The 27,006-nt window shown below is 44.7% G+C and overlaps 1 protein-coding gene across 1 annotated transcript in view; it reads right to left on the bottom strand.

Moving 5' to 3' along the window:
• LOC146862311 (N-heparan sulfate sulfotransferase 4) overlaps window positions 1-27,006 on the bottom strand; it is a 1,181,511-nt gene that overhangs the window by 120,374 nt on the left and 1,034,131 nt on the right. The window contains exons 9-10 of the mRNA XM_085643256.1: window positions 11,939-12,062; window positions 3,606-3,780 (exon numbers count right to left, since the gene is read on the bottom strand). Coding sequence (XP_085499382.1) covers window positions 3,606-3,780; window positions 11,939-12,062 — 299 coding nt within the window. The remainder of the gene's footprint in view (window positions 1-3,605; window positions 3,781-11,938; window positions 12,063-27,006) is intronic.

Here is a 27,006-nt window from a genome sequence, read left to right as displayed (position 1 = left end):
AAATATAAAAATAAGCGGGGTGGGCACCCGCCACTTTGGGCATCACGGGGGAATCCCCCCCGCCGGGATTCCCCCATCAAGGCAAGCAGCTCAGCGCTGCAGAGCCCTCGTGCTCCTTCTCTGGGGGAAATAAAGCATAGCGCTCATGAGGCGCTAGAGGCAACAAAGATCCTAGAGTAAGTCCTGGACTCTAGCAAGAGAAGCAGAAGGGTCGCAAAAGTCCTTAGAGATGAAGGGGCAATGCAGGGCCCAGGGAGGCAAGCCCTCTGGGCCGCAACCACAGGGTCCCAGCAGCAGCACGCCCGGCAGGATTCAGGAACAAGGACTGAACAACATCATGGGGTCACAGCCCCTATATTTATATCAACATTTCCTTTGTCTTTAGTGCAGGGCATGGGGGAACCAAATGCAACAGGTTCAGGGGGAAATGGAGCACTTTGTTTTGCAAACTCCTCTTCCCCTTTGTCAGGTGGGGGCTAGGTGATCAGACACACCACAGGGAGAGGAGCCAGTATTGTACAGGGCAGGCACACTCCTATTCAGAGTCAGGGGATTACCCCTCCCACTACTCCCAGCACAGATGTCCCATTCAGCCTAGCGCGGACTCACCCTGCCCCTCCTGGAGCCACACACACCTCCCAGCCCCTGTCACTCACAAGCCAGACATGCAATTCACATCAGGCAGGCAGACACTTAGCACACCGAAATGCCAAATTCTAAAAGTGCAAAAACAACAGTTGATGGACAGAATGCAGAAAAATGTCATACATTCACCCCAGTACAGAGATCTGGGCCTAAATCCATCGTTTTTTTGCTCACCATGCCAAACCAGTTTGAACCCAGTCAAATGCAAATCAGTCTTGACCCTGTGCCTCATGGGAACAGTCCAGCCTGAACTGCCAAGCCAGGTCCTCCTTGGACCGGAAACAAGCATCCTAGGACCGGTTTCGGGGTTTCACCAGAAACCGGCCATTGCATTTGTCACCCCGAGTGGGACGGGTATGCTCAGACGTGAGTCCCGTGCTCTCCATGCCACTGGAATCAAGCTATCCTGGCTGAAGAGGGGTGAAACCCCGAAACCGGTCCTAGGATGCTTGTTTCCGTCCAGGGAGGACCTGGCTTGGCAATTCGGGCTGGACTGTTCCCATGAGGCACAGGGTCAAGACTGATTTGCACATGGCCAGGTCTAAACTGGGGTGGAATGGTGAGCACAAAAACGATGGCCCAGATCTCTGTACTGGGGTGAATGTATGACATTGTTCTGCATTCTGTCCATCAACTCTTGTTTTTGCAACTTCTAAAAGTGGCATTTCTCCCGTAGTCATAATAAATCTGCGCACACAATTGCGCAGCATTTATTCTCACAATCCCATACATACCAAACTCGACCAATCTGCTCTTCTCATACCATGAATTACCACTGACACACACTGATCAGGGAATCCCCAATGCATTCCTATGGGAGGCCAGACCAATCTCACTAATGTACACAGAGAGCGCACACATTTTACACTGGACCAGAGTGCAAACGTGCCCAGAGGCCTAAAATCACCAACACCAGGTTACAGAAAATGCTAGGAGAATGCAAAAAGTTTCGGGGTGAACCTGCCAAAAGGGCCAAGTCCAACAGTGGCCATACTGTGCATAGCTGCCAGTTGTGCTTTCTACAAGTTCCAAGCAACTTCGTGCTTTGATAAACGTATTGGTTTGTTTTCATGATTTAAATTTCTTGGCATGGAAGCAGAGTTTGAGCTACTGAACATGAAAGTTGAGAGTAGGGGGGTGGGCGGTCTCCTTTCTGTTGCTTATTGCCATATTTAGGTGTTAAATTGGTACTAATGAGGTGAAATATTTGCCCTAGTCTTGGTTAACCTGTGTAAAAATGACAAAATAAGTAAGTAATACTATCACAAAATGTGTTGCATTGCACTTATAATTTGCCTTTTCTTACTGCATATAATGTAGTTTCCCTTGGTATATCAGCCCTTTGGTGACGCAGACTAGGAGCATTCTGTAAAGAATATTCAATTGAATCTTTGTTTCACTGGGAGTCATTGGAGGGATTACAGAGCAGGCGTGAATCTACTAGCTGATTGTTAATCCTCAGCCATTAATGAACTAGTTGTTTGGAGGGGGTCTGCATAGAAATTGTTAGAATTGGAAAAGCAGGATGGTACTCATGCGCTCAGAATTGTCATCCAATGGTTGGTTTGAAGTTGTGGAATTACACTGCCGGGGTGTATCTATAGGCAACAGGATAGATCAGCGTGGACTATGACTAAAGTGTTTTACATTTTCCACAGGAAGTAGGCCATCTCCCAGTTTAATGGGTCTTTCATACTATGTTTCTATCTAATTTTGGTATCATGCTTGCATTTATGCATTCGCTAAGTTAGGAAATATAACAGATCTTTGATGTGGTGCCTCAAATATATCTGCTTTTTCAATGATAACTTGGTTCACAGTACGTTTTGAAAATGAGTCACAGATATGCAAGCATTCAGACAATTCTGAGCATCCTGGTGGCTGGACCTGGGAGACAGCGTTGGAGTGCACACATTCAACAACCAAGAAGTGAAGAGACCTATTTTGTATAACAAGACTTTTACTTAGGAGGAAGGTGAATGTTACTAAGGAGCAAAAGACGCTTTAATTAGATTAACAAACATCAAAGTAGTACTTTGAGAGTATAAAGGATTCAACCACTAAATTAAAACACTTCCAGACTACCAGTCAACACCCTCTTTACAGCACCTATCTGAGATTCATGAAGGACCTAAATACACGATTAGTAAAGTGATTTAGGAAGGAAAAAATATTGGGAAACCATTTTATTACAATAATTTCTAATCTTCAACAATCGTTGTAGTAGATGCTTACATTTTTTTTTAACTTTTCAATCCATAAATATGGATTTAGACGAATAAGAAACTGGCAAAACCCAACATTAAAAAGTAATATAGTGAAAATAAAGTAACATATTCACCATATAAATATCAATGACAATACATAATTGTAACATACAAGAGTCTGGGTTAAGGATAATCTTAGCAACATCATCAAAGGAGATTTTACAATATTTACAGCACCGTTTCTTAGGCAAACTGCTCATTTAACGTTTGTTGGTAACACAGCAGAGCGTGCAATTATCTGGTAAATAGATTATTAGACATTTTACCACTTGGGAGGTAACAATGTGATGACTGTTCCCATCTTTACCATCAAACTTCCAATTACTGCCGAAATGACTCATGTTAATGCTGGTGCCACTGCAGGGCCTTCCATTGTTATTCACCAGTAGGAGCTGCACTGAAAGCCACATGTGTGAATGGTGCTAACCAAAATCTGTCTTAGTCCAATATTGAAATGTACTAAAATTATATTATTTGTTCTACTTTGACTCAACCAAGAACATTCATTTTAAGAAAATCTTGTTGTAGTGCTTTTAAATTAGGAGTATGGACTAATTAATCAAGACAAAGATTGTAATTGTTCCCCAGACCCCGAATGGTGCTTGCATCACGTGAAAGGGTACGCAGTAAGAACTCATAACAAGGGTTTCATATATTGAGTGATGAATATGGGTATATTGAAATATTGCCCACCTGATACCAGGAGTATGCGCGCTCCGATGGGTCAATAAGAATGGTAATGACTTTTGCCTTTGGGACCAATGCAGCAGCTCGCTTTGGAGCTTCCTCTGAATGGAAATAGGTGGCGCTCTTTTCAAACAGGAAGTTACTGCTTACATTCGCAGGGGTCGGAAAAAAATCCATGTACCTAAGGAGAGAGTGAATTACATGTGAATATTAGAAACGCGTGCTAACAGGTAAATACATTCAAAGTACATCTTTTCTACATATGTATTATGTTTTAGAAGATGCAATAAAATTAACCAAGAGCATTTTCAGGTGTTTTACTATGCACCCAAGAAATTACTTTTTGCTATCCACAGTAGGTGGCATTTGGATAGGGAGTGTATATTACAGAAGCAGATTTGGGTTTAACCTCTGCTGTTTGAAGTGAGATGTGCTGGCACACATTACTGGATGTTGTTTTGGACTCCACAGTTATGGGAGAGCTACCCTTCTGACCAAAAGAGACAGGGTCAATTCCAAATTAAAACAAGAAAGTAACCCCTTTGTGTCACACACTCTCATGGTTTACATTTTTTAGAACAGACATGATTTCAATTTATATTAATGAAATATTGTATACAGTATGTTTTAATCATGATAGTATTTTTAGATGTGTAAAGGTTTGATTACATTAAATAAACTAGACAATTTTACATTAAAAAGTGTTCGGTATTAAGGCAGTGTAGTGCATGAAAGTGAATGGTGGATTTCCTTTAACAACATAAGGCATATATTGGCATTTGGTGTTGACAGTGAGTTTGTGTGACACAAACGAAATTCTTGTTTTAATAGGGTGTTTTTGACCACAAGTGGCATTTATTTACATTTAGCAAACCAGGGTTCAATTTGTAATAGAATAAGTGCTGGGGCACACATTTTTCTAAGACGCCCGTGGCACCGATGCCGGCTGGGTTACCGAATACTAAGGCTGGCTGGTCTTGATTCCGCCCAATGCCTATTCTCCTGCCTCTAAATCACACTCTCGTAGGTTTCTGTGCATCCCTGCTTTCTCTCTTTACCACTGTTTTCCCATCTTCCTCTGCCTTCATCTTTCCCCCTCTGCTGCTTTTCTCTCTCTTGTTCTGATTTAAAGTACAAGGGTTATAAATACGTCCGGGTTCCAAAAACAGAATGCAGCGGGCTCGACCTGCAGCCACTGGCTAAAATTAATACTTAAGCAATCCCTATGCAATTGAACTAATCTCACTAATATGCATCATATTTTATAATATATCCATGGATAATATTTATATATAAGTTATAAGTTATAAAATGTACTGGCAGAAATGGCAGTTTGTTAATATGCACCCTGGATGGGATGGGCCTTTTGGCTCTAAAGTCCTGGCCCAGTCCTGGGGAAATCACCCTGTGAGAGATACCTCCAGAAAGTACTAACACGTGAGAACGCGCGCCATTTCAAGCAGGCACAATTATAGGAAAACTCCACTAATGTCTTTTAAAACATGTTTTTTTGGGAACAAAGGACGGGGAATTTGTAAATTGACTTTTGAGTGAAACATGTTTTTCTAATAAAGATTTTCAAACATCCTGTGTGAAGGAGAATTTTTCCCAGAAAACCTGGCGAACTTCGCCAGCAGGTTAATTGAAGGGCATTTTAAAATGTTTAAAGCTCATGAATGTACATAATGATGGATTTCACCCAATTACGCCATTAGAATTAGAATTTCGGGTCTAGGAAGATGCTTCGTATTTTTGTTGTTAAAAACCTTCGCATAGGTCGAAATAACACTTTTCAGCTTTGGGTAGTTTGCTAAGCTGCTTTGCTTCAGGAGAACTGTGAATAAATATTAGTTTTACTACAATGTAGGTCGCATGCGCCCTTGTTGAACACGTAAAAGATTTACTATGCAGAAAACAGGATTTATGTAATTCCCAGCCTATTAAATTAGGATGGTAAAAAGCAATAAGCGTGAATCACACCGCGTGTTTGGCTCGGGTGGGCGCTGGTAGCATGAAAATGACCTCACTGTTGGGAGAAAAACAATTCAGACAGTGACGTGAACCAGGGGAAGTCTCGAAGTACGTTAAGTGTGAAAACTGTGAGTTTTTCAAAAGTTTTTGGCCGAAATAACCCTTTGCACATCCATAATTGTAATTTTTCACCCCCTTCTGAAAAGCACCAAGTGGCCGTCCTGCAGGCTGGCAAATGGTGTGCACTTTCGCGGCCGCTTTGATGTTCTCAGTGGCCGCGTGGTTCACTGAGAACATCAAAGCGGCCGCGAAAGTGATCACGCAGGCTGTTGTCAGGCAGTAAGGGAGGGGGAGGAGCGGGTGAGAGAGGGGGAGGAAAGCCTGCCATGCGAGGGATGCTAGAAAGGATAGCAGCTGTGAGCGTGCACGACATCGCAAACGTAAGCTGGAGGCCTGAAAAGCCACTAGTTTGCACTTCCAAAACCCGCTTACTAAAACTCTCGCCAGCGCAGCGCTAAAGCGCTGGCTCAGGCGAGACCTAAAAATTGTTTGTGTAGCTGCTACACAGAGGAATATAAGTGGGAAAAATTATATCAGTGTAAAACTGTTAGGTCTGTGGAAAAATTATTTTGAAATACAGAAGCGGAGTTGGGTAGAAAACACAGGTGGTTGAGGGGTGAAAAAAGCGAACAAACTGGTAACAGTATGCGGCTTTCAGGACTTTGCATTAAAAAGTAAAATAAATAAATAGATTTAAAAAAAATGTGGTAAAGGAGAAGAGGGCCAGGAAAGCGTAACCGACACAAATAAAAAGTAGATACTTCAAGTTAGCAGTGGAAGGATACAAGTCAACCTATCAGAAACATGGTAAAGAAGAAAAGCTATAAGGGTGGGACAAATACAAGAATAGAGAGCAGAGCAATAACGCAAAGAACACGGAACTGAAAGAAGAAAGCCACTCAATCAAGAGAAAGGGGCTGACCCAAAGCTCACTCAATGTGTACTGCACTGTCGACAAGTCTTCGACAAAAAATGGCAGATGCTGTCTGTAGATCAAGACTTAAGAAGACTGACTATATGTTATAAGAGTAGAACTAAGTTAAATAAATGCAGCAGCATAAACCCTTTCCTTCTTTTCATGTCTTCCTATTGCTCTGCCTTCTCCCCTGCATCTGTGGTGCTGGAAGTTGCTCAATAGCTACAGGTTTGTTCACTTGTGTGTGGGTGCATAGGGACCACAGAAAAAATGGAAGGATGCTGTCTGTGAGAAGCATAATTATTCCTACTTGCAGAAGGCAAAGCATGTGAGCAGGAGGTGGTAGCAGCCGTCCAGGATTAAGGAGGAGCACAGGTGCACTGCAACATCACGTGATGCCTGTTGTCTCTCACATGAAGCCTGATGAGGCAGCGATCCCCACTGCTGATTTACATAGCAAGAGGATACAAACAGCTTGCTCAATAGATTGTATGCCGACAGCAGTTGATAGACTGATGTTGCACTAGTTTTAAACCTAAATTGAATTAATTTGCAATTTCTGTAAAACTGCATTTATCTAAAGGATGAGTTCCTAGTTGGTTATATGATTCATGAAATGAATTATCTTATACATTTTAAAGTAGAGGAATATTAGCTCTATAGAAAAGTTCATAGACATAGCATTTTATTTTGAGTTTGGCGGACAGATTACTCCATCACCAACATGGTGAATGTCCCTTCCGGTAAACAGCCATTACAACGAGGCTGTTACTACGCAAGTCATTACATCGCATGCGTTACAATGCATGCGATGTAACAACGTGCAGCCTTTACTACGTCTACCATTACATCGCATGCGCTTTTACAACGCATGCGATGTAATGGCTATCCACATCGTTGTGAGGAAACTGAGGCTGTTCCGTTTCCTCACAACAACTGTCACTGCCCCTCAGTTGACGCCTGAACCAGGAGAGAGGAATCATGAGGAGAGAGAGGTAAGAGGGATTGGGCCAGGGGTGGGAATTACTCTTTAAGGATTTAGGGTAGTGTGGAAGTAGTGTTGTAATGTGTGTGTAGTGTAGGGTTGTTTTTTAGGATTTAAGGTAATGCTGGGGGTGTAGTGCAGGGTAGTGTTAGAGTGTAGGGACTGGACTGGGGGTAGGGGGAGGGTCGTGCTGGGGTAGTGTTTTATGATTTAGGGTAGTGTTTTGGTGTTTATGTAGTGTAGGGTTGTGTATTTGGGTGTAGGGGAGTGTTGAGGTGGTCGTGCAGGGTAGTTTTAGAGTGTAGGGGCCGGACTGGAGGTCGTGCGGGGGGGAGTGTTTTAGGGTTTAGGGTAGTGTTGTGGTGTTTGTGTAGTGTTTTAGGGTTTAGGGTTGTGTCGGGGGGTCGTGCAGGCTAGTGTTAGAGTGTAGGGACCGGACTGGGGGAAGGGGGAGGGTTGTGCTGGGGGTAGTGTTTTAGGGTTTAGGGTAGTGTTGTGGTGTTTGTGTAGTGTAGGGTAGTGGTTTAGGGTTTAGGGTAGTGTAGGGGGGTTCTGCAGGGTAGTGTTTGAGTGTAGGGACCGAACTGGGGTAGGGGAAGGTCGTGCTAGGGGTAGTGTTTTAGGGTTTAGGATAGTGTTGTGGTGTTTGTGTAGTGAAGGGTAGTGTTTTAGGATTTAGGGTAGTGTCGGGGGTCGTGCAGTGTAGTGTTTGAATGTAGGGACCGGACTGGGGGAAGGGGGAGGGTCATGCTAGGTGTAGTGTTTCTAGGGTTTAGTGTAGTGTTGAGGTGTTTGTGTAGTGTAGGGTAGTGTTTTAGGGTTTAGGGTAGTGTCGGGGGTCGTGCAGGGTAGTGTTTGAGTGTAGGGATCAAACTGCGGTAGGGATGGTTGTGTGGGGGTAGTGTTTTAGGGTTTAGGGTAGTGTTGTGGTGTTTGTGTAGTGTAGGGTAGTGTTTTAGAGTTTAGCGTAGTGTCGGGGTCGGGCACGGTAGTGTTAGAGTGTAGGGACCGGACTGGGGGAGGGGGAGGGGGAGGGTCGTGCTGGGGGTAGTGTTAGAGGGTTTAGGGTAGTGTTGTGGGGTTTGTGTTGTGTAGGGTAATATATTTGGATTAAGGATTTAGCATAGTGTTGGGGGGGTTTAATTAAAAAAATGCGTTGTAAAAGTATGCGGGCATTTGGATCCATTGTAATGTCATTTTAAATGCATTTCAATACACTTGCGAACTAATGGTATGCCTACTAATAAATAGCGTTGTAATGGTACTTGCGAACTAAAAACATCGTTGTAAAAGCATGCGTTGTTTTGCTTTGCGTTGTATCGACATATAGTTGCCCCTTCCATCCTATTACTAGTGCATTATAGTCTATAGCTTAAAGCCTTTCAACATGGGAGACGATATACTGGACACTTTTTGACAGAGTATCCCCATCGCCAAACTCTAAATAAGGCCTATAGTGCCAACATGACTACCATGTCTTACTGGCCTGGAATATATACACATTTTTCGGACTGGCTTACTGATAACAGGTCTGGAGGTTAAAGGTTTTGCAGCTCTAGCACACCATCAACCCATAAGTGAGATCGGTCTTGCATTGTTGTTTTCATGCTATGTATTAGTGACTGTCCCTTTTGAAAGATCTTCCTCCCCGTAGGACACATAAGTGTCTATATGGAATGCAGAAACACCACAGGGTAGATTTATTAACACTAGGGGCTAGATTTACTAACCTTTTATGTAACACAGCAAGGCAACTTGCTACGCTGTGTTGCGTAAAAGGGATCGAGCCGAAATATGGCATATCTACTAACATATGGCAAACTTTGCTGTCTCATAGCACTAGTTAGTGCTTAATTTGTAAAAGAATGAGTGCCGGTGCCTAAAATCCCTCGGCTGTTGCAATTAAATGTTGGCTTGCCAAATACCAAGGCTGAGCACTCTTAAGTCCACTTCATGCCATTTAACTCACTACCAAATACCCACTGCCCGTTTATCTCACGTGTGTGGACTCCTGCTTTCTCCCTATTCCACTGTTTTCACTTCTTCCTCTTCCTGCGTCTTTCTGCTTTGTGTTTTTTTTCTTCTTGTGTTTCACTAAATGGCTGATGTTCCCAAAAATGAGAGCTGGTGACTCCCTCCAACAAAAACGGGCTCAAATTAAGGACTAGTGCTGGTGCACTTCAGGCAGTGAACTGGTGCCTATGTTACCAGCAGGATTGTTTTTGTGCAGAAAGGAAACAATACTTAGAGGCTTATTCCGCTTTCTACATGTGCTGCAGAATGCAGCATACATAGAAAGAGGACGTATCAAGGAGAAATGAAGATATTTCTCCTTGCTACTCCAGTCTTGGATAAGTGCACCATTTTCGTGGACACCCAGGTTTACTGCCTGATGTAAATCTGGATTGTATCAAAATCCATGGGCGGATGCACAGGAACGTCCTTGCTCCACCCATGGAACGCCTCCCAGACGCAAAGTAACTCAATGTAATACCATGTGCTGCCTTGCGTAACTTTTTTTTTTTTAAGTCAAAAAGCAAAGCCATGCAAATTAGCCTTTGCGTGGCTTAGTAAATCCAGACATGCATTTTGTGTCAGGGCTGCATTAGTTTATCTGTGCCTTTGCGCTGGTGCAAAGTCACGCAAAGTGATGCAAACCTGTTTAAAGTCTTGATTAAATATTTACTTTCCAAGCAAAATATTTTTTTTTGTGCTGGAAAGTAGCCCTAAAATTAACGCAAATTGCACTTTGCTCTCCTTTGCATTACTTTGCATGAAGGGTTGTCCCGTGGGTGATTAATAGGTGTTCCCAGACTACCACCCATGATTTTGGAGGCAAAACCCTAAAATTGATAGACAGGGCATTTCGACAAAAAACAAATGTCTCTTGAGGCACACATTAACAAGGAGTAATGTTTTCATTTCTCCTAACTTTTCACAAATTGGATGTGTGCTGCACCAAATATCACACATCCAGTGTGAGGAATATTTTAAAGTTAGTCCGTGCATTATGATGCAAAGAAGTGTGCGTGGCAGTAGGAAGCACCGGTGCTGGGGAACAGAGCAGCAGCGCCATATGACATTAGATATGGCTCTGCAATGCTTTCTACCCCTTGTACAGAGCAGTGCAACAACTTTGCTTGCTGCCCTGTATTCTGCTAAAAAGTAGGGGTGGGCGGAATTTGCGTAATCGCGTTACGCAAATCTCCGCGAAACGGTAAAAAATCTCCGCGAACACGCAGAAATTCCGCGAACAAGCGGAATTGCTTGTTCGCGATGCTTTTTTCCTGTTCACAATCGCTGTTTGCGTGCTCGGAGGGAAATATCTCGCGAACACGCATTTTGAGAACGCGAACAAGCAAAAATTTCGCGAAGTCGCGGAAAGCGGAATTTTTGGGCAATTTTGCGTTCTCCGCTGAACGCGAAATTGCCCAAATTCCGCGAACGGAACGGAATTTGCCGCCCAGGCCTACTAAAAAGAAACTAGCAATCTTCCCTCACTTAGTGACGTCCATCGATGTCCACAACTTATTTATAGATACTTTTTTATTGGGTGTTTGCCAGCAGCTCATGCACTGGAGTAGCCTAGATAGCAGTGCAACAAGCAGGGTTTATTCAAAGACAAGGTGATTTTCAGCGGCCAGAATCAGCTGGGGGCGAGAATGGGGGGGGGGGGGGCGGGCACAGGGCCTATCTAGCCACTAGAACCATCAATTATAGCCACACAAGAAACCAAGGAACACAAAACTGATTTTTTGTCCAAACCACTGCAAATCCTCACAGTAGCCCTACACCTAATAAACTTTTCAGATCACCTCATAGCTGAGCAGCAATGGTGACGTTCTCCAAAAACGGCTTGGCGGCAACTTCCCATACGCCTCACAGGTGCGCGCCCCTTGGCACGCTGCACGCGCACATGTTGGCATCTCGTGCAGTCCTCGATGGAAACGCAGATGTTCTCCCGTCATCAAAAAAGTACCGTGGCGCAGCTTGTGCCGCGCGCTCTGCGCGGGAATCATTCACACTGTAACATTGCTCTACTGGGAAGCTCTTGGATAAATGTTACGCTTCGAGCCAGCGGGCAGGTTTTGAACATGAGCCATCGCAGGATTTTTCCAGAGCTTAAAAGAGTAATAAAGCGGGCAAAAACACCGAAAGCTTCTGACAGAACAATGAACATTATTAGCAAAGTCCTGACATTATTTTGATGCGCGGGACCACGCATGGGGGGTGCACGATCGAGAGGCCCGTGAAAGCGGATTAATTTCCCATTCATTGTGAAGGACGGATTTGAGTGCAAAAAATCCCTTCAGGCAATTATGTGAATGTCATGAGCACATCTGTAATTGCTCTGCCGAGGTTTGGGATGTGCTAATGGCGCAGGCATCTTTCTGTTTTTCTTCTTACCAGTCGATTCCCTTGTGGTAGTTGTTTCCGTTGAAGAACTGCACCTCTTCAAAGGTCCTTGGGCTGGGGACGTTGCTGGCGATGGAAGGGTGCATGAGGAGGAACAGATACAGCGCCGTGGTGCCTAAAGCCAAGAAACAAAAGGACGTTTACAGTGTGCGTCAAAGCAGTTTTTTTTTTCCAAACCAGCACAGTGTTTCTACAGTGACATTAAACTTAATAATAAATAGATTTTATTATAAGGAAAAGTATGCCAGTGCGTTTTATATTGTCCCCGGCTGTAGGGGATGGAATAAACATGCGGTTGCAGATTGGATCTGTCTCAGTATTTAACAGATGTCAGGAGTGCTCTGTTTGCCATCAAATTCATTTACAATTTCAATTACAATAAAAACAGAATCCTAGTCTCACGGTGTAGTGCCTTCAGTCCCAACTTGTTGCTCCTTCTTCACAAACTCTTTGCTCGTGAAAAAGTCACTTGTACTTTTGTTCTCGCCTCCTTCCACCTGGAACTGAATTTCTAGCACACTACTAGGGGCTTATTTACAACCCTATTGCACCGCCGGTGCCTCACTTTTTCGAAGTGTGCCTGTCCATATTTACAAGGCCACATAAAGCCACCCTTTGTCGCTTTTCATGGCCTAGTAAGTATGCCCCCCTTTCACGCATTACTCTGCGTGAAAGGGGCGTTCCCTGGGTGTTGCTGTGGGTGCTCCCACACAACATTCATGGAACCTGACACATTCCCAGATTTACAAGGTTTTGTAAACCTGTGAATGCGTCAAAATTCCTGCGCCTCTCCAAGGGAGGAGTAAGTGAGGTGCAACAAGGAGAAGTACCTTTATTTCTCCTTGTTTTTCCTTTTTCTAACACCTGTTGGAAAATGTGTGACAAACCGCACCCAACAGACAAACAGAAAATCATCAGCTGCCACTGATAGAACATTGGAGCTTTCAGGATCAAAATAATTCTTGGACACATGAACCACCATATCTCGCAATTAATGCTTGCTTTCATGATTTTCTAAGTCACCGATACATTGTATAAAGCTATGGGGATAACATTGTATTTTCTACATTAACATTGTATATATTTGTAACTGGGAAAACGTTATTCACTCTTGACAGTTGATATACAATATGTCAGCTATTCATTTATACTGAAGTTTAAGTGCCACTTTGATAACAGACATGCATCCATGGATCCCAAAAAGTGAAAAACCTGTTAGTTTTTAAACAGGTCAACCCGAGTTTCTTGAAGGGGAGTTTATTGCCCTTTGTGGGTGTCCCCACCTTCACACACCAATCCGGCAATGTGGGCAGATTTGTTCTCACAGAAGATACACCATACTGCCAGGATTTTCCCTGTAGGAAAACCCATTTATAAATGCAAATTCCCAATCTGTGGCACAGGATTGTAGGTTTGGTCCCGTAAATGAAGGGATTTGCCGTCTAAGCAAATCTCAGGTGTGCATGGCTAAGTAATTCGGACCAAGGGAAATGGAGGACTCAGCCCCTAACTCTTCCTCCTGTTTGAAAGAAGATCTAGCAATCCCATGAATTAAGTAGGAAGTAATCAGGCAGAGTACATGAAGAGAGAGTGATGGTCAATTGGAAAATATTGTAGACAACAGTGGTCCCTAGGGATGAAAATGATGGAGCAACGAATAAATATAGCCGCAATCGGTACTATATTGGTTGGACTTGTCCAGCCGGACAGAGGTCAATTATTTACTTTTTAAATAATATCACAGAATGTTTTGCACACACAAATACATAAAGTGGGACACAAGCCTGTATCCAACTAAACCAGTACAATACACAACACAAAAAGGGAGCACCGGCAAAGGTTTTAGTTTGTTACAGAAGTATCGCAGTTTTTTAAACAAATCACAGCGTACACCTTTACATTTTTTCAAATACAAAATTTTTCACGTATAAGGTGTTTCAAAGTGTCGACGGCGTTTCGATCCATGTGGTTAATGCGTCATCATCAGGACTAAGAATGAATGCCTGAATCAATAGTGCCTTACAAAACCTGGGTTGGTACAAATTAAGGAAGGAAAAGAGAGGAAAAAATGAGCAATAGCATGCATCATCTAACAGTGGTTGTTGGAAAACGAGGCAGTATCTGTGAGGCCTGCACAAATAACATGTCACATTATCCTGGAAACCAAACACCTTAGTGTAGCGCCTGACTCTCAGAGGGTAGCGTTGCAGAGCAGTCTAAGGCTTACTCAAGGGAGGTGGTGTGGGCTAGTAATCGCCATTACAGGTGCACAGAAATAACACTCAATAATTGATTGTCCAGTCTGTACTTTGCTTTATAAAAGTAAGAGTACATTTATTAAACACACACACTACTTAATACTATACACCAATTTACAAATATACATAAGCTAATGGAATTACTTTGTGACATTGCATAACATATCCACCCCTCCCGCAGGGGTGGTGGGGTTTAGTACCACCACTCCCATGTATGCACATCATCTTGCCCCCTAATGCAGCTAGTTGAACATAACCTGGAGCGAGGGCCCTACGCACTGGCACCATCCCAGTGGCGACCCACCCCATTATCTCAACAAGCATTTAAAAAAGGCACACCTGCCCTGGTGACACATAACCCTGACTGAGCATCTCATACTGGCCATACAGTATACACATGAACATCTTAGGGGCTAACAGTCTGAGTTGTTCTTCACCTAACACAGCAGCAAGAATACATGTTTAGACATCACTTTAAATGAGATACTTATCATAGTTGGTAACAGTTGGAAGGCATTGTAATCACAGCCTCTAAAAGGTATCACAGGTAAAATCACAGGATTAAGCATTTACAGCCAGACACCCTAGCAGGAATGGCTGGCAACATAACCCCACTTTGCTTATGACTCCACCTTACACAGGTACTTCACATTACATGTGTGACTTACCGTCCATCTAAAAGAAATAACACAGTTAAATGCATCTGTGGTGCAATTACACCTTTTCACCTCCAGGGGATGCCCTTCACACCTTGAGGCAGTCCCTAAGGCACCCCCAGCTGCAGAACAAAAGTTCCAGTTATGGGGATGCTGATGACGCCTGGCTGAGCCCTTGAGGGGTTATTCTTTGTAGGTCTCCAGAAACTTAGGGGGAAACTCTCCTCTTCGTGCTGGGGGGGACTGCCTTGCTCCTGCAGCTCCCCCTGCACCTTGGTACACCTTTCGTGGAGACCCCGTTTTCCTGGGGCCACCACATGCAGCAAAACAAACAGACATTTTCCTGCAGGCCGCCCGGACCTGCAAAGCATTATGGGGTACTTCCACCAGCCTCGTTCATATTAGACCAGCGGCTCTCCTGCTGTGTCGGGGAGAGCCGTGCTGCCTGCTTCCTCGGCCTCATGCCGCATCTTCACTGAGTTGGAGGGTCCGGTCCCACCCGGACCCCCAGGTGAGTGAGACAGCTCAAGAAGCCCACCCCCTGCTGCTCTCTTCTAGGCCCCTCGCTCTCTTCTAGTCTTCTGTGGCGGCACTTCCCCGGCCTTCTCCTTCTCTTCGGGGCCCGGGGATGGAGTCCCAGGCCCCTGGGCCATCTTCACTGGGGGCAAGACGGCGCCCCCCGGCTTGGCTTCGTTCTTCGGGGCCCGGAGTTGGGATCCTGAGCCCCCCAGGCATCTTTGCGGGGAGCGCGATGGCGCTCCCCAACTTGTTTCCTGCTTCGGGGCCCAGAGTTGGGGCCCTGGGCCACTTAAGGGCCTTTGCAACAGCGCTCCCCGGCTTTTCTTCACGCGCGAGGGGGGTTGCGGGACAGCACGCCCCCTCCTTCTCAGCGTCATCACCAGGGCCCGGAGTTGGGGTTCCCGGGCCCCGACCTCTCTTCAAGGGGGATGCATCGGCGCCCCCTCTCCCTCGATGACATCAGGAGCCAGGGAGGGCTGGTGGCATTTTCACGGGGAGTGCGACGGTGCTCCCCGGCTTTACTTCTTTCAGGGGCAGCCCCCGGGACCTGACCTACCCCGGGGGCATATTGGAGACCGGCGGCGGAGCCCCACGTGCTTCGTGGTCGGTCCTCACAGAGGTCAAAGGTCGCCTACCTTCTGGGGGGCGTATCTCGGTCCCCAGGTGGCTGATCTTCCTCATTGTAGCCTCTTCTTGCTCCTGGTGGCCAGCCCCAGCCACTGGGAGCACTTTCCTTCGCTCTCCCGGTCTCAAGGAGGTTGAACTCAGCAGGGAGCTGTCTTCACTGGCTCCCTGCGCCAGCCTTCCTCCTGGCTCTCCTCTCTTCTCCTTGCGCAGAGGCCCAGGCGTCTGCTCACTGGTCATGGACTCCCTTCCTGGTGCAATTCTACATCCTGGGACAGTCAGGGGGTTCTTCCTTCCAGCTGCCCATGGTGCCAGGCTCCAGCACCAGTAGTCATCCTCAGCATACCACACCCCAGAGGGAGCTCCTCTTCCTGTGCAAGACCTTTTAAAAGAATTTGGAGGGGGCTGGCAGGAAGTGTCTGTTTGCCCTATCACACAGCGACACATCACTTCTCTGCCCCTGCTCCCTCCTTCCTGCTCAGGCCTCTAGGTTTGTTCAAAATGGCATTGTCCAGGGGTTTCATGCCACATGGTCTCTGAGAGCCCCTTCCCCCCTCGCTGCCTTCTCTCCAGAGCAGCTTGGTGTCTGGTACCAGGTGTCAGCTGCTGATGGATGAACCTGTAGCTCCACCCATCTTCTCTTCTTGGAGGTGAGGCCCTCGCCCTTGGAATGCTTTTTGTGCAGGGCTGGACCTCTGAGGCTACAGCTTGGAGAGGAAGGTCATTAATTCAGCCTGGCAGGGTCAGCCCCATCCAGGCCCTGGTTATGAGCTGACTCAGAGAAATATGACATTTCTGGATGACCCAAAAGCAGTACAAATATGACTTTGGACTCTGCAGAATACTTCTTCTCACATAAATTACAGTGGACTTTGGTGCATGTCTGGAATTTGTAGGCCCCAGGAAAGTAAAACTAGCCCATGTGCTCCTCATCCTTATAGGAGAATAATGGAATAAACAGTAAAGCACACTGACTTTCCCTCAAGTGTTACTTCCCAGTGTAGAAAGCCTATTCCATGTCACCACCCAGTTCTGCATAAGTCCTGCCACACCATTCACTTTGTAGCTGCTCCTGGGCTGTGCACGCCCTTACACTTGTGCACACGCATGTACACACGTGTCTGCATGTAACCAGCCCGGTACCCCTTACTCCAGCTGCAGCGCACTGGCCTAGTCAAGCCAGGGGGATACCGGTAAAATCCACATGCAGTTTCTTTCATCATGAGTTTACTGGGGGGGGAGTCCAAACTTATGAGGCTCTCCCACAGTAAAAGCTCAGCAATTAGGTGTTCAAAAAGCGAAAAATTTGGGCGGCTCAGATGGTCAGAACCACCTTCTATCAGTGGTCATCAGCAAGCACTGGAACGCTGATACCGGCTCACCAATTCAATCACAGACAGACCAAATCAGGTCTGATTAGGTGTAAGGCAGCCAAGCAGAGTTGATGTACTAACTTGCTGTATCAGCAATTTTAAGCGTCTTCCCATTAACCAAATAGAAGAGGTCTCTATATTTAGACATTTGCATTGGTGCAGTTAAGTGAATCTGAATAGCTGTGGCCAGCCTTCACCTCCCTCTGCCGTTTCCTTATCCAGACTGGGCTGGGCGGTTTTCACAAAGGTTTTTTTTCATACAGAATCTTCTGTTTATTTAGCACATATTACTCACTCTTTCATAATCACTATGACCATTTCCCATTCTCCCATCTTTAGGGGATAGTGATGATGAAGCTTATGGGCAGACCTCTCGGAGGAAAGGGCAATGCGAGCTGATTTCCTTGGTTTCTGATATAATCTCTGTTTCAGGTGGTCCAATTATACTTCCTTGTAGTTCTTTAAAATAAAATGTAGCAAGGAGGGATGAGAGTATGAAAGAGCTTGAGAAATTATTTATAACTTAATTCAACAAAGGACGAATTGTATGTCACACTATCAAAAACAGAAATATTGAACTACCAAAGTATCGAGGACCAAAATAGTGAGAAGATAAGTGCACAAAGGTAAGTATAGATTTACTATTATTAACTCCACATCAATGTCATATGAAGATATATATTGTCATAAACCTACAGCCACCTTCTGATACCTTCGGGTCTAGCCAGCGCTCTATAAAACTTTTCAAATAAATAAATATATAAAGTTACCTTCACAATATTTTGGTCCCAGTATTTTGCCCTAAATATTCTGGAGTCGATATTAAGGTGAAATGCCCATGGAAGGAAAAGCGATAAGGATTTGCACGACACACAGACTGATCCCTTTATCGGACATAGAACAGAAGGAGCTGGTAAAAGGTACTGTTGGATGCAAGAGTGGATGGGAACCTTTTGCAGTCTTCCCACAGAAATCATCACCACAAAATCTGTACTTTTGTCCAGTGGGACAGGACTCTGTGTAAGCAAACTTCTTGACAGTTCATACTCACGATGCCTAAAAAGCAACGCTTCCAGAATGTCTTTGTGTGAGCTTGAAAGGAAACCGTGAGAATTAGTGAGCATGGTTGTGGTGGGATACCCAACAAGAGGGGAGATTCTCTCCAAGCAGAGAAAGCAACCTAAACTCTAGTGGTGGCTCTTCACTGTCCCCCAAAGATGTTTACATCTACAGAATGAAGAGACCTTGCCGCTCCCTGGCTCACACTTGCAGAGTCCAGGCAGTCGAGAAACCTGAAGTGGCAAGGAATAGATAGGCAATATAGGGTCTTTATTCCAGGGGAATAAACAATGTATGGGAACTGTTATGCGGAGATATCACCTAAAAGCAGATAAAGGACTGCAGTGACACGTTCAGTGGATTGCTTCATAGTATCAAGAACAGAAGGGTTCACATCACTTGAGCAAATGTTGCCACAAACTAGTTTTCCTTATCTAATTGGGGTTTATTGCTTTTGTAGCTAAATGTTTACAAATGTGAAATGTAAACTGAATGTTTGAAGATGCTGATGTTGCATCACTTTACACTTCATGCCCTCGCTGGTATTCTGCATGTCTAGGGTTGCCTCCTCGCCATGTGTCATCAGGGCATCATGGATATGATGTACGGAAAGGCAGGTGAAAAATAGTGGGGTGATGTCTTTCATGCCTTTCATTTTATGATTTGACTAATCTCGGCCACAACGCAAAATGTCCAATCACATGGGGTGACAGAATGATATACCAAGGGAATAATAATTGGGTAGGTGGGTGTTAGGGTATCCCTGTGATTGGTTTCAAATGAAGAGATGGGGGCCTGCAAGGGATAGCTTCCCAACGCCATTTGTTTGCATTCCAAAAGGTGAAACTGTTTTTTAAGCAGCCCATGTTCCTTAAAGGAACTGGTGCTGTCTATAAAAAAAATGTTTCCCTTTGTATGCCCCGACTGTGCATATGCCAAAAAACGTAATACAGTGTTGCTAGAAAAAACGAAAATGTTTTCCATTTCCGTATGGATCGGGGCCCAACATAATTCTCAAAGAAGAAGCAGTTCGACTGCAACATCCTCAACATTGGGGATGGGTTGGCACCTCCTCTGGAATGTTGGTAACTGTTCAATGCAGTTTGGCACATTTCATTGTGAGTCACAATTACGAAGGAATGGCCCTTTTGTGCTCAATCTTAATTGCAATTTGGATGATTCACAAAATCCCTTATGTGATTCAAAAAGGCTCTTTCGATTCCTAAATAGGTTTATGCAAATGTGGCGGAGTGGGCTCAAACTCTGTGACTGTGAGACACACAGTGCTGGGGATCGCAAAATCACCTTGAACGTAAGAGCGCTGCTTCCAGTCTTTGTCCTCATTTATCAGAAGTGACTATTGTTTTCTAATGAACTGATTTCACCAATATATCTGGAAACAACGGTCCTGGAAACGTGGTATTTCGCTGACATGGAGCCAGAGGGGCACTTAAGTGATGCTGAATATGCACAGACTTTGCAATAGTCACTTTTGGAAAGGGCTGCTAATTTTACATATGAGCGTCCTTAACTCTTCCAAAAAATTACAAAGTAGTACTGTGAGATAACTAGAAACATGGCATTGGAAGGTTAATAACGTAACAAAAATATTGATGAGCAAAACGGTATTGAACGATTTGCCCTAAAATAAAGGCATAAATACCAGGGCTAGATAATAAGACTATCGTGTTTCGAAGATACTTGTAGAGGTATAAGGCTTGTTTGTAACATTCTTCTGAGGGGGCGAGAGCGAGGACGAGCAGGGCAGGAGATGTAACGAGAAGAAGCATTGGCAAAGCCAATAGGTTTCGCCTTTGGGGCCTATTCGTTCTGTTAATGTTTTTTAGTGATGCTGTGCAACACGCTAAGGAAGAAATAAAAAAAAGGTGCTCTGATGCAGCCTTTGCAGCTGTGAAGTTTTGTAGGCATGTCCCCATGCATGCACATGCCTATGAAAGGTCCAGGTGCCTTGTTAGACCTGGCCCTTTTGGCTGCGTTATCAACAGTCATTTTACCTTTTGCCTCCTATTTTTCTGACCCTGTTTTTGTTGGCTGTAGTACTCTGGGCACTTAACCACTGCTGATCAGTGCTAAAGGGCTTATGCTCTCTGTGTAAATTGTGATTATGATTGGTCATCCATGACTGGCATATTTGATTTACTAGTAAAAGTCACTGAGAGTGCCATGGCCTGTAAATCAAATGCTACTAGTGGGCGTGTAGCACTGGTTGTGCCACCACATGAGTAGCCCTGTAAATGTGTTTCAGACCTACCACTGTAGTGTCTGCACGCACAGTTTTAAACTGCCGTGTTGACCTGGTAACTGCAACCACTTTCCAGGCTAAAACCTTCCCATTTCTTACATGTAAAGCACCCCTAAGGTATGCCCAGGGTACCCCTATGAGCAGAGTGCAGTGTTTGAGAAAGGTACGGCATGCACTGGTGTATTTTGTATGCCCTGATAGTGAAATAGTGTGCATTTAGTTTTTCACTATTGAAAGACTGTCTGTCCCGTGGGCTAACATAGGCCCTGCCTTGTAATATCTTACAACTGTAACTTTGGGACATTGGGACAAGATAGAGAAATGGAGTTTGGGCTCCCTGAATTCAGAATTTAATAACACACCTTTTAGTAAAGGTGGTTTTTAAATTGTGTGTTTGAAAATACCACTTTTAGAAAGTGGCCATTTTCTTGCTTTTCCCATTCTGTGTGCCTCTGCCTGTTGTGTATTCACCGTCTGGTTTTGGAGTGACAGGAGCTGGGGAGTTACATTCAGTCTAGACATCCACAAGGGGGGTTGAAGTGTGTCCTCCCTTGGGTGACTCATCACTAGGCTGAATAGACCTGGTATGCTTTTAGAGTGTTGGGAGGAGTTTTGCTAGCACCTGAATAGGCTGTGTCTCCTTTGCACAAAGCTGTCTCCAACCCCTGTGGTCATGCTGGACCAGGGAGGACAGAACTGGGTTGGACAGAGCTTAGAGACTCTCTAACAAAGAGAACAATACAAAAATGAGGTATAAGTATGGGAACTTAAACCCCAGGACTTTAGATTACTTCAGGAAACAAGAGGATCCGACCAAGAAGAAGATCTGTAGAGCTGTGTGAGGAGCGTTGCCTTTTCTGTGCCTTTTCTGTGTGAGGGGTGGGTTGGCCTGCAGATGCTGCTTCTATATGTGGTGGAGGAAAAGGACTGATTGTTTTGCCCTGCTGTGGTATCCTGCTTGTGAAGAATCTCCGAGGGCTTGTGTGTGCTTGCCTCCTGTTGGAAGTTTCAGGGAGATAAAAGACTTCACCAGATCCATGCTGGATTCCAAAGTAAACCTGCTACATCTATAAGGAGGGCTGAAGAGCCAAGTGGGGTGGGACGGCCTGCAGGAGAAAGGACTAGACTGTTCTTTCATCACTTTGCAAAACAGTGCATGGTGAGCTCTGTATTTTCCTTCTAAAGAAAGCAATTTCCTTCTTTGTGATACTTTTTATTTTGAAGGGTCCTGGTGCTTTTACTTTATTTTGAATTTCCTGGTGCTTACCTAAACTCCCTTGTGCCTTTGTAAGGAGTTTGTGTGCCTGTTATGAAACCCTCTGGTGCTTTATTTGTGTGGAAAAGCCTCCCTGGGTTAGTATTAATGGAAAGCTCCCTGGCGATTCCGTGTTCACCATCCTGACACGCCACCCCCCTTCAGCTTCGGCGTGCACCATCAGAGACGCTGCCTGCCATGCCGTATAATGAGGAGAAGGTCTAAGAAGCAGGGTACGGCCACGCAGCAGGATCCAACATGGCCAGAACCCTTTGTTGCCTCAGTAACCGGGAAGCAACCGCTGCCCTAGGTGCTGCTACAAGAGCAGGACGCAGCGCCTATGGCCACCTGCTGGAAAAGCGTGTGTGCGGATGTCTCCAGAGGGAAGCAGGAGTCTCCCAGCCAAACCAGGCTAACTTGCAGCCAGACACCAAGACCCTCGCACCTTTCGTCTCAAGACCCGAGGAGGGTTGCCAACGCTGCAGTTCTGTTCCGCCCCTCTCCCCCTCCGAGGCTCTACCAGGGATATTGTGCTTGCTTATCATCCAGCCGCAGTCTTTTTTTGAAAACTTCTTTTTATTAAATAAACGTCAGCATTCGTATACATTCCTTGGTTAGCAGTACATATATGTCATCACACGTTACATTTCTATGGTACATTGTCATTTATGAATTAAGAAAGTTCTACGGGGACCCCTACCCAGATTGGTCCTAGACTCCCACGCCCCCCCCCCCATCTATGTAAGCTGACTTCCCTCACATATTCCTATAGCCATCCCACTGGCTCCAAACCTTTTACATTTTCTTGGGGCAGCCTCTGCTCTCATAAATTGTTTTCTCAGCTGTGCAACACCAATCCATATCCATTTTCCAACACGCCACCGTCGGTGGTCCAGCCGCATTCTTGATTGAGGTACAGGCCGGCAGCCTAAACACGTCTATCAGCGCCATCGCACCGGGGCGGTGTGCTCAGGGGCAATTAGCACTGAGGTACCCATCCCAATGTAGGGACCTTTGCAGTTTTCTTTCCCCCCTTTCACCATTGTAATTTGTACCATTTGCCTGCTTCTGCTGAAACCAGTAGAATGTTTCCGTGTAGCAGGAGCACCCTGGAGTTTACAGGGAAAGTGATTCTTATGAAATAAGCAAACTAAAAGAGTATTTTATAAATGTTCTCACCGTAATGCTTATGACACTGGCAAACTAATTATGATTTATGTGATTGTGGTGCAATGTGTTTTACATATAATACAAAGTGATATAATTTAAATAACCTGGTGTGGAGTCTCCTGTATGATGCATTTTGTGCATCACTGGTGTGTATGTGTGTGTGTTGCACAAACGCTTTACACATTGCCTCTAGGATACGCCTGACTGCTCTGCCAAGCTACCACGGGGTGAACAGGGGTTATCTTGGATGCGTAACTCCCTTACACTGAATAGAGTGGTGGGTTCTGCCTGGCTTAGGTGTATACCCTAGCCAACCAGAAACCCCATTTCTAACATGCCTTTTCTCTTATTATTTAATAATCCAAGTTGGATTGGTAAAGGAAAAAAAGGCTATTGCAAAAGCAATTTTTTTTTAAGTGGGAGGGGTGGCAATAGGAAGAGTGGGCATAGAAGCAAATTGGAGGGCACATTTGGGGTGAAGCCTCACGCTGAACATGGAAGGATGCAACAGTGGGTGACTGGGGAAGTACACAACAGAGGCGAGAGACAGCAACGTGGAGTGTGGGGGAACACACACATGAGCGAAAGTGAGAGCACACTGGCAAAAAAGCAATGCAGGAAAAAAAGCACACAAGGACAAGCATAACACAGATGGGGTGGGGGGAAGCACACTAACAAGAGCTACATGGAGTGCAGTGGAGGGGTGAAGACAGGTACATGAGGGAGACAGCTGGAAAACATATGCGCTCATGGAGTGCTTAAGTAAAAAAAAATGAGTGCCTCATAAGTAAGAGTTGGGAGGATACAAGTAATGAGACTAGGCTTCAGTGGAGTGAGAAACACAAGAAGAGGACTCAAAGGCCACACAATCAGTCTTTGAAGCAGGATTGACTGTGTTCCTCAGTTGCTCTATTAAGAGCATACCATGTAATGAGATGAGTACTATGTTTTCGTAATCCCACTACACAGAAATTAAACTGTAAAAGTTAATCAAACATAAGGTTTATGCAAATATAAATCTTCCCAATGAGCACTCACCCTAAGGTCCATAGCAACATCCTATCATAAACTTCTTTCTCAACATTCACATATAGATTTCTATGAAATAGGCCAACAGGTCAATATATAGCTATAGATGACTATACTAGATACCTAGATGCATAGTTTCATGTGAGAACAAGTTACTCAAGTAAACAAACTTCCATGAAAAAAACAATCGAGTAATATGTTGAAAATGGCTGTTAAAAATGCGGAGCTTTTAGGACAATTGAGAGCCCTGTTAAATTAAAGGGTAGCAGCAGTGTGGGTGTTCGTGGTTAGGGAGGCCTACCAAAAAAGGTGATATAAGCGCCAATTGTTGGTGCATTATATGAGGTGCTATTAGATTAGCATTAACCTTTTGCTCAATTCTGAGTGAATTTCATAACTGCTGAAGGGATCAGTGGGTGACCTTTTGCCTACATGTTTGAATTCCGGTAAGGCAGTCAAGTTTTCATTAGTCGATGGAGCCATTAATAGGAAATAATAAATCTGATAACAATACACAACTGGAAATAGCACCAATAGCACAATTAAGTACAGAAATAAATAAATGTTTTCAGCAGGTGCGCCAACCAAATGAGCTATACTTACTATCACAAACACACAAACTGCAGCAGGTGTGCAAACTTGCTGAGCTAATATTGTATTGGTGGCCTGTGGATTACACACAAGCACATACACCTGTAGCAAGAGCACACATTTGCTGTGTTGTCCTATATGTGATCTACACTGACATGCAGTTCTTAGCAGCCGGCACATCAACCCAATGAGCTGTCTGGTAGTACGCCTGCTCGGACCAAAAAAACAGAAAACCAAGCCTGTTCGTTTTTTGGTGTTACCATGTGAGGAGAGGGTGGAGAAGAATGCCTTTGTGTCCCACCTTGTCCACCTGTTCTTCAGGAGGCTACATGCAGAAATTAGGAATCATTAATTAATATGCAGTTATTAACATTGAATGAGAACTTTAGTTGAGGCCATGTCTGAGCAGTGGGGCTGAACTTCCCTCCTTTTCGTATTGAGGCACATGTGGTATTTGCAAAATGTTGTTTGCTTAAGTTGTGGAGAGCTGGATTGTATGTGAGGACTTTTGTGTTTCATATTTTTACCTCCTCTTAGACTCTTTGAGGTGACCCGAGTAGAAGAATGAAAACAAGTACTCTAAAAAGACACTATTGCAAGCACTGTACTAAAGAAACATGACCACAGCAGCGAGCCACAGGCACTGGGGCAGATAGACATTAGCCGGTGTTTTCTCCCCTCACCTATCCCCATCATGTGCAGAACAATCTGCTATGCTGAGGCAGCTAACACCACCTTGTTAACACTAGACATTCTTCTTCATAAATGGCACATGGCATAGAGGTCAACTGTAGTGTTGCATTTAAATACAAACTGTGAAGCTCATTCGTGTGTGGAGTGTGTTTGTCGGAGGTGTTTGTAAGCTATAAACTGTGGTAGAGGACTATCACACCAGGGGACGAGAGGCGGGAAACCGAGCTGTCGTTGGTGGTAAATTGCCCTCCCCATGCTTCCTGCTGGTCCTCGCATGCCACAAGCATGTTCCTCAGTTTTTTATGTTCCATTTTGTGAACTCTATCACAATGCTCCATCTTTCCTTTGATGAAAGCAGCATGTTCTCCCCTGTCTTTTGTGTTTGGTTCTCATGATCTGTAGCATGCTTATAACGGGAGTGCGTTGCCATGTAACTTACAACCTGGTAGCACCAGAACGACGAGAGAGTGAAGGAGCCATTGAAGCTCTAAGGGTGGGGGGACTGCTCATACCACGATGTTGTAGGTAGGAAGCAACATTAAAAAGACGGGGGAAGTGTGGGTGTGTGAGGACATGCTATAAGGGGTCAGAAGACAGCTTATGAAGTGCAGGGATAAAAGAAGGATAAAAAGCTGCCCAAGAAAAGAATACAAAGCTGACGCATGCCTCCTTTCTTCACCACCCAGGCACATGGTTTAAAGGAGCGGCCCTGCCGTGCTTGGAAAAGTGTGGCAGGCGACGTGCACTTATACAGAGACGTTTGAAGGCGTAAGCCAGGGACAAAAGAGGATAGAAATGTTTCTAATCACTCAGCCAAAGAGTGCAAGTGTAAACAGAAAGCGGTCATGCAGGACTATGTGAAAGGCACCATGCAGGAGGAGCTGACGCTCAGCTCAGAGTCACCTGAATTCTACATGCATACGAGAATAAATATAAAAAATAATGTTAATCATCATGGCCAGACTAGTGTCTAAAGCACAGCGCAAGTGCTGAGCAGACACACAAAACATAAAAACATTCCACAAGTGCATGGAAACAGTACTTGGGCCTCGGGAGACTGATAAGAGAGGTAAAAGAGAAGCACACTAGGAACAACACGCTACAGAAACAGAGAAAAAGTAAGTAGCAAGCACACGAGCCAATGAAAAGCGAGGGAGGGATACTAGGCCCTTTTAAGAGTTATATTGAATTCAATAGATTTCACAAGCACAGCACAATCACTGTGCAAGCAAAACCTAAAAACTCAACAAGGCAGTGGCTGTGAAATATTTCCTGATAACTGAGACTCAATGTGGATTATAGATGTAGAAATCAACAATTGGATTGGTGGGCAGTCAATGCAAAATGAAAGAGTGAAGGTCCTGATATGAGTGTACAGGGACAATGTAATTGATACATGGATGTGGGAAGGAACTGTGATAATACCTGAAGTAAACTAATTTGCAGGAGTTACAGAACCTCATCTTTCTCAAATCTTATTTTTGTTGATCTGATGTTTTGGCTGAGTGGGCTACTGAGAAAACCTTGAAAGAGAGTCAATGTTATGGAAAATGTAGGGTTCTCTCCCAC

Source organism: Triturus cristatus, chromosome 2_2 (genome assembly GCF_964204655.1).
Source record: "Triturus cristatus chromosome 2_2, aTriCri1.1, whole genome shotgun sequence".
Taxonomy (NCBI): Eukaryota; Metazoa; Chordata; class Amphibia; order Caudata; family Salamandridae; genus Triturus; species Triturus cristatus.
Note: the sequence above shows the minus strand (reverse complement) of the source record. Positions and strands in the feature narration are given on the sequence as shown.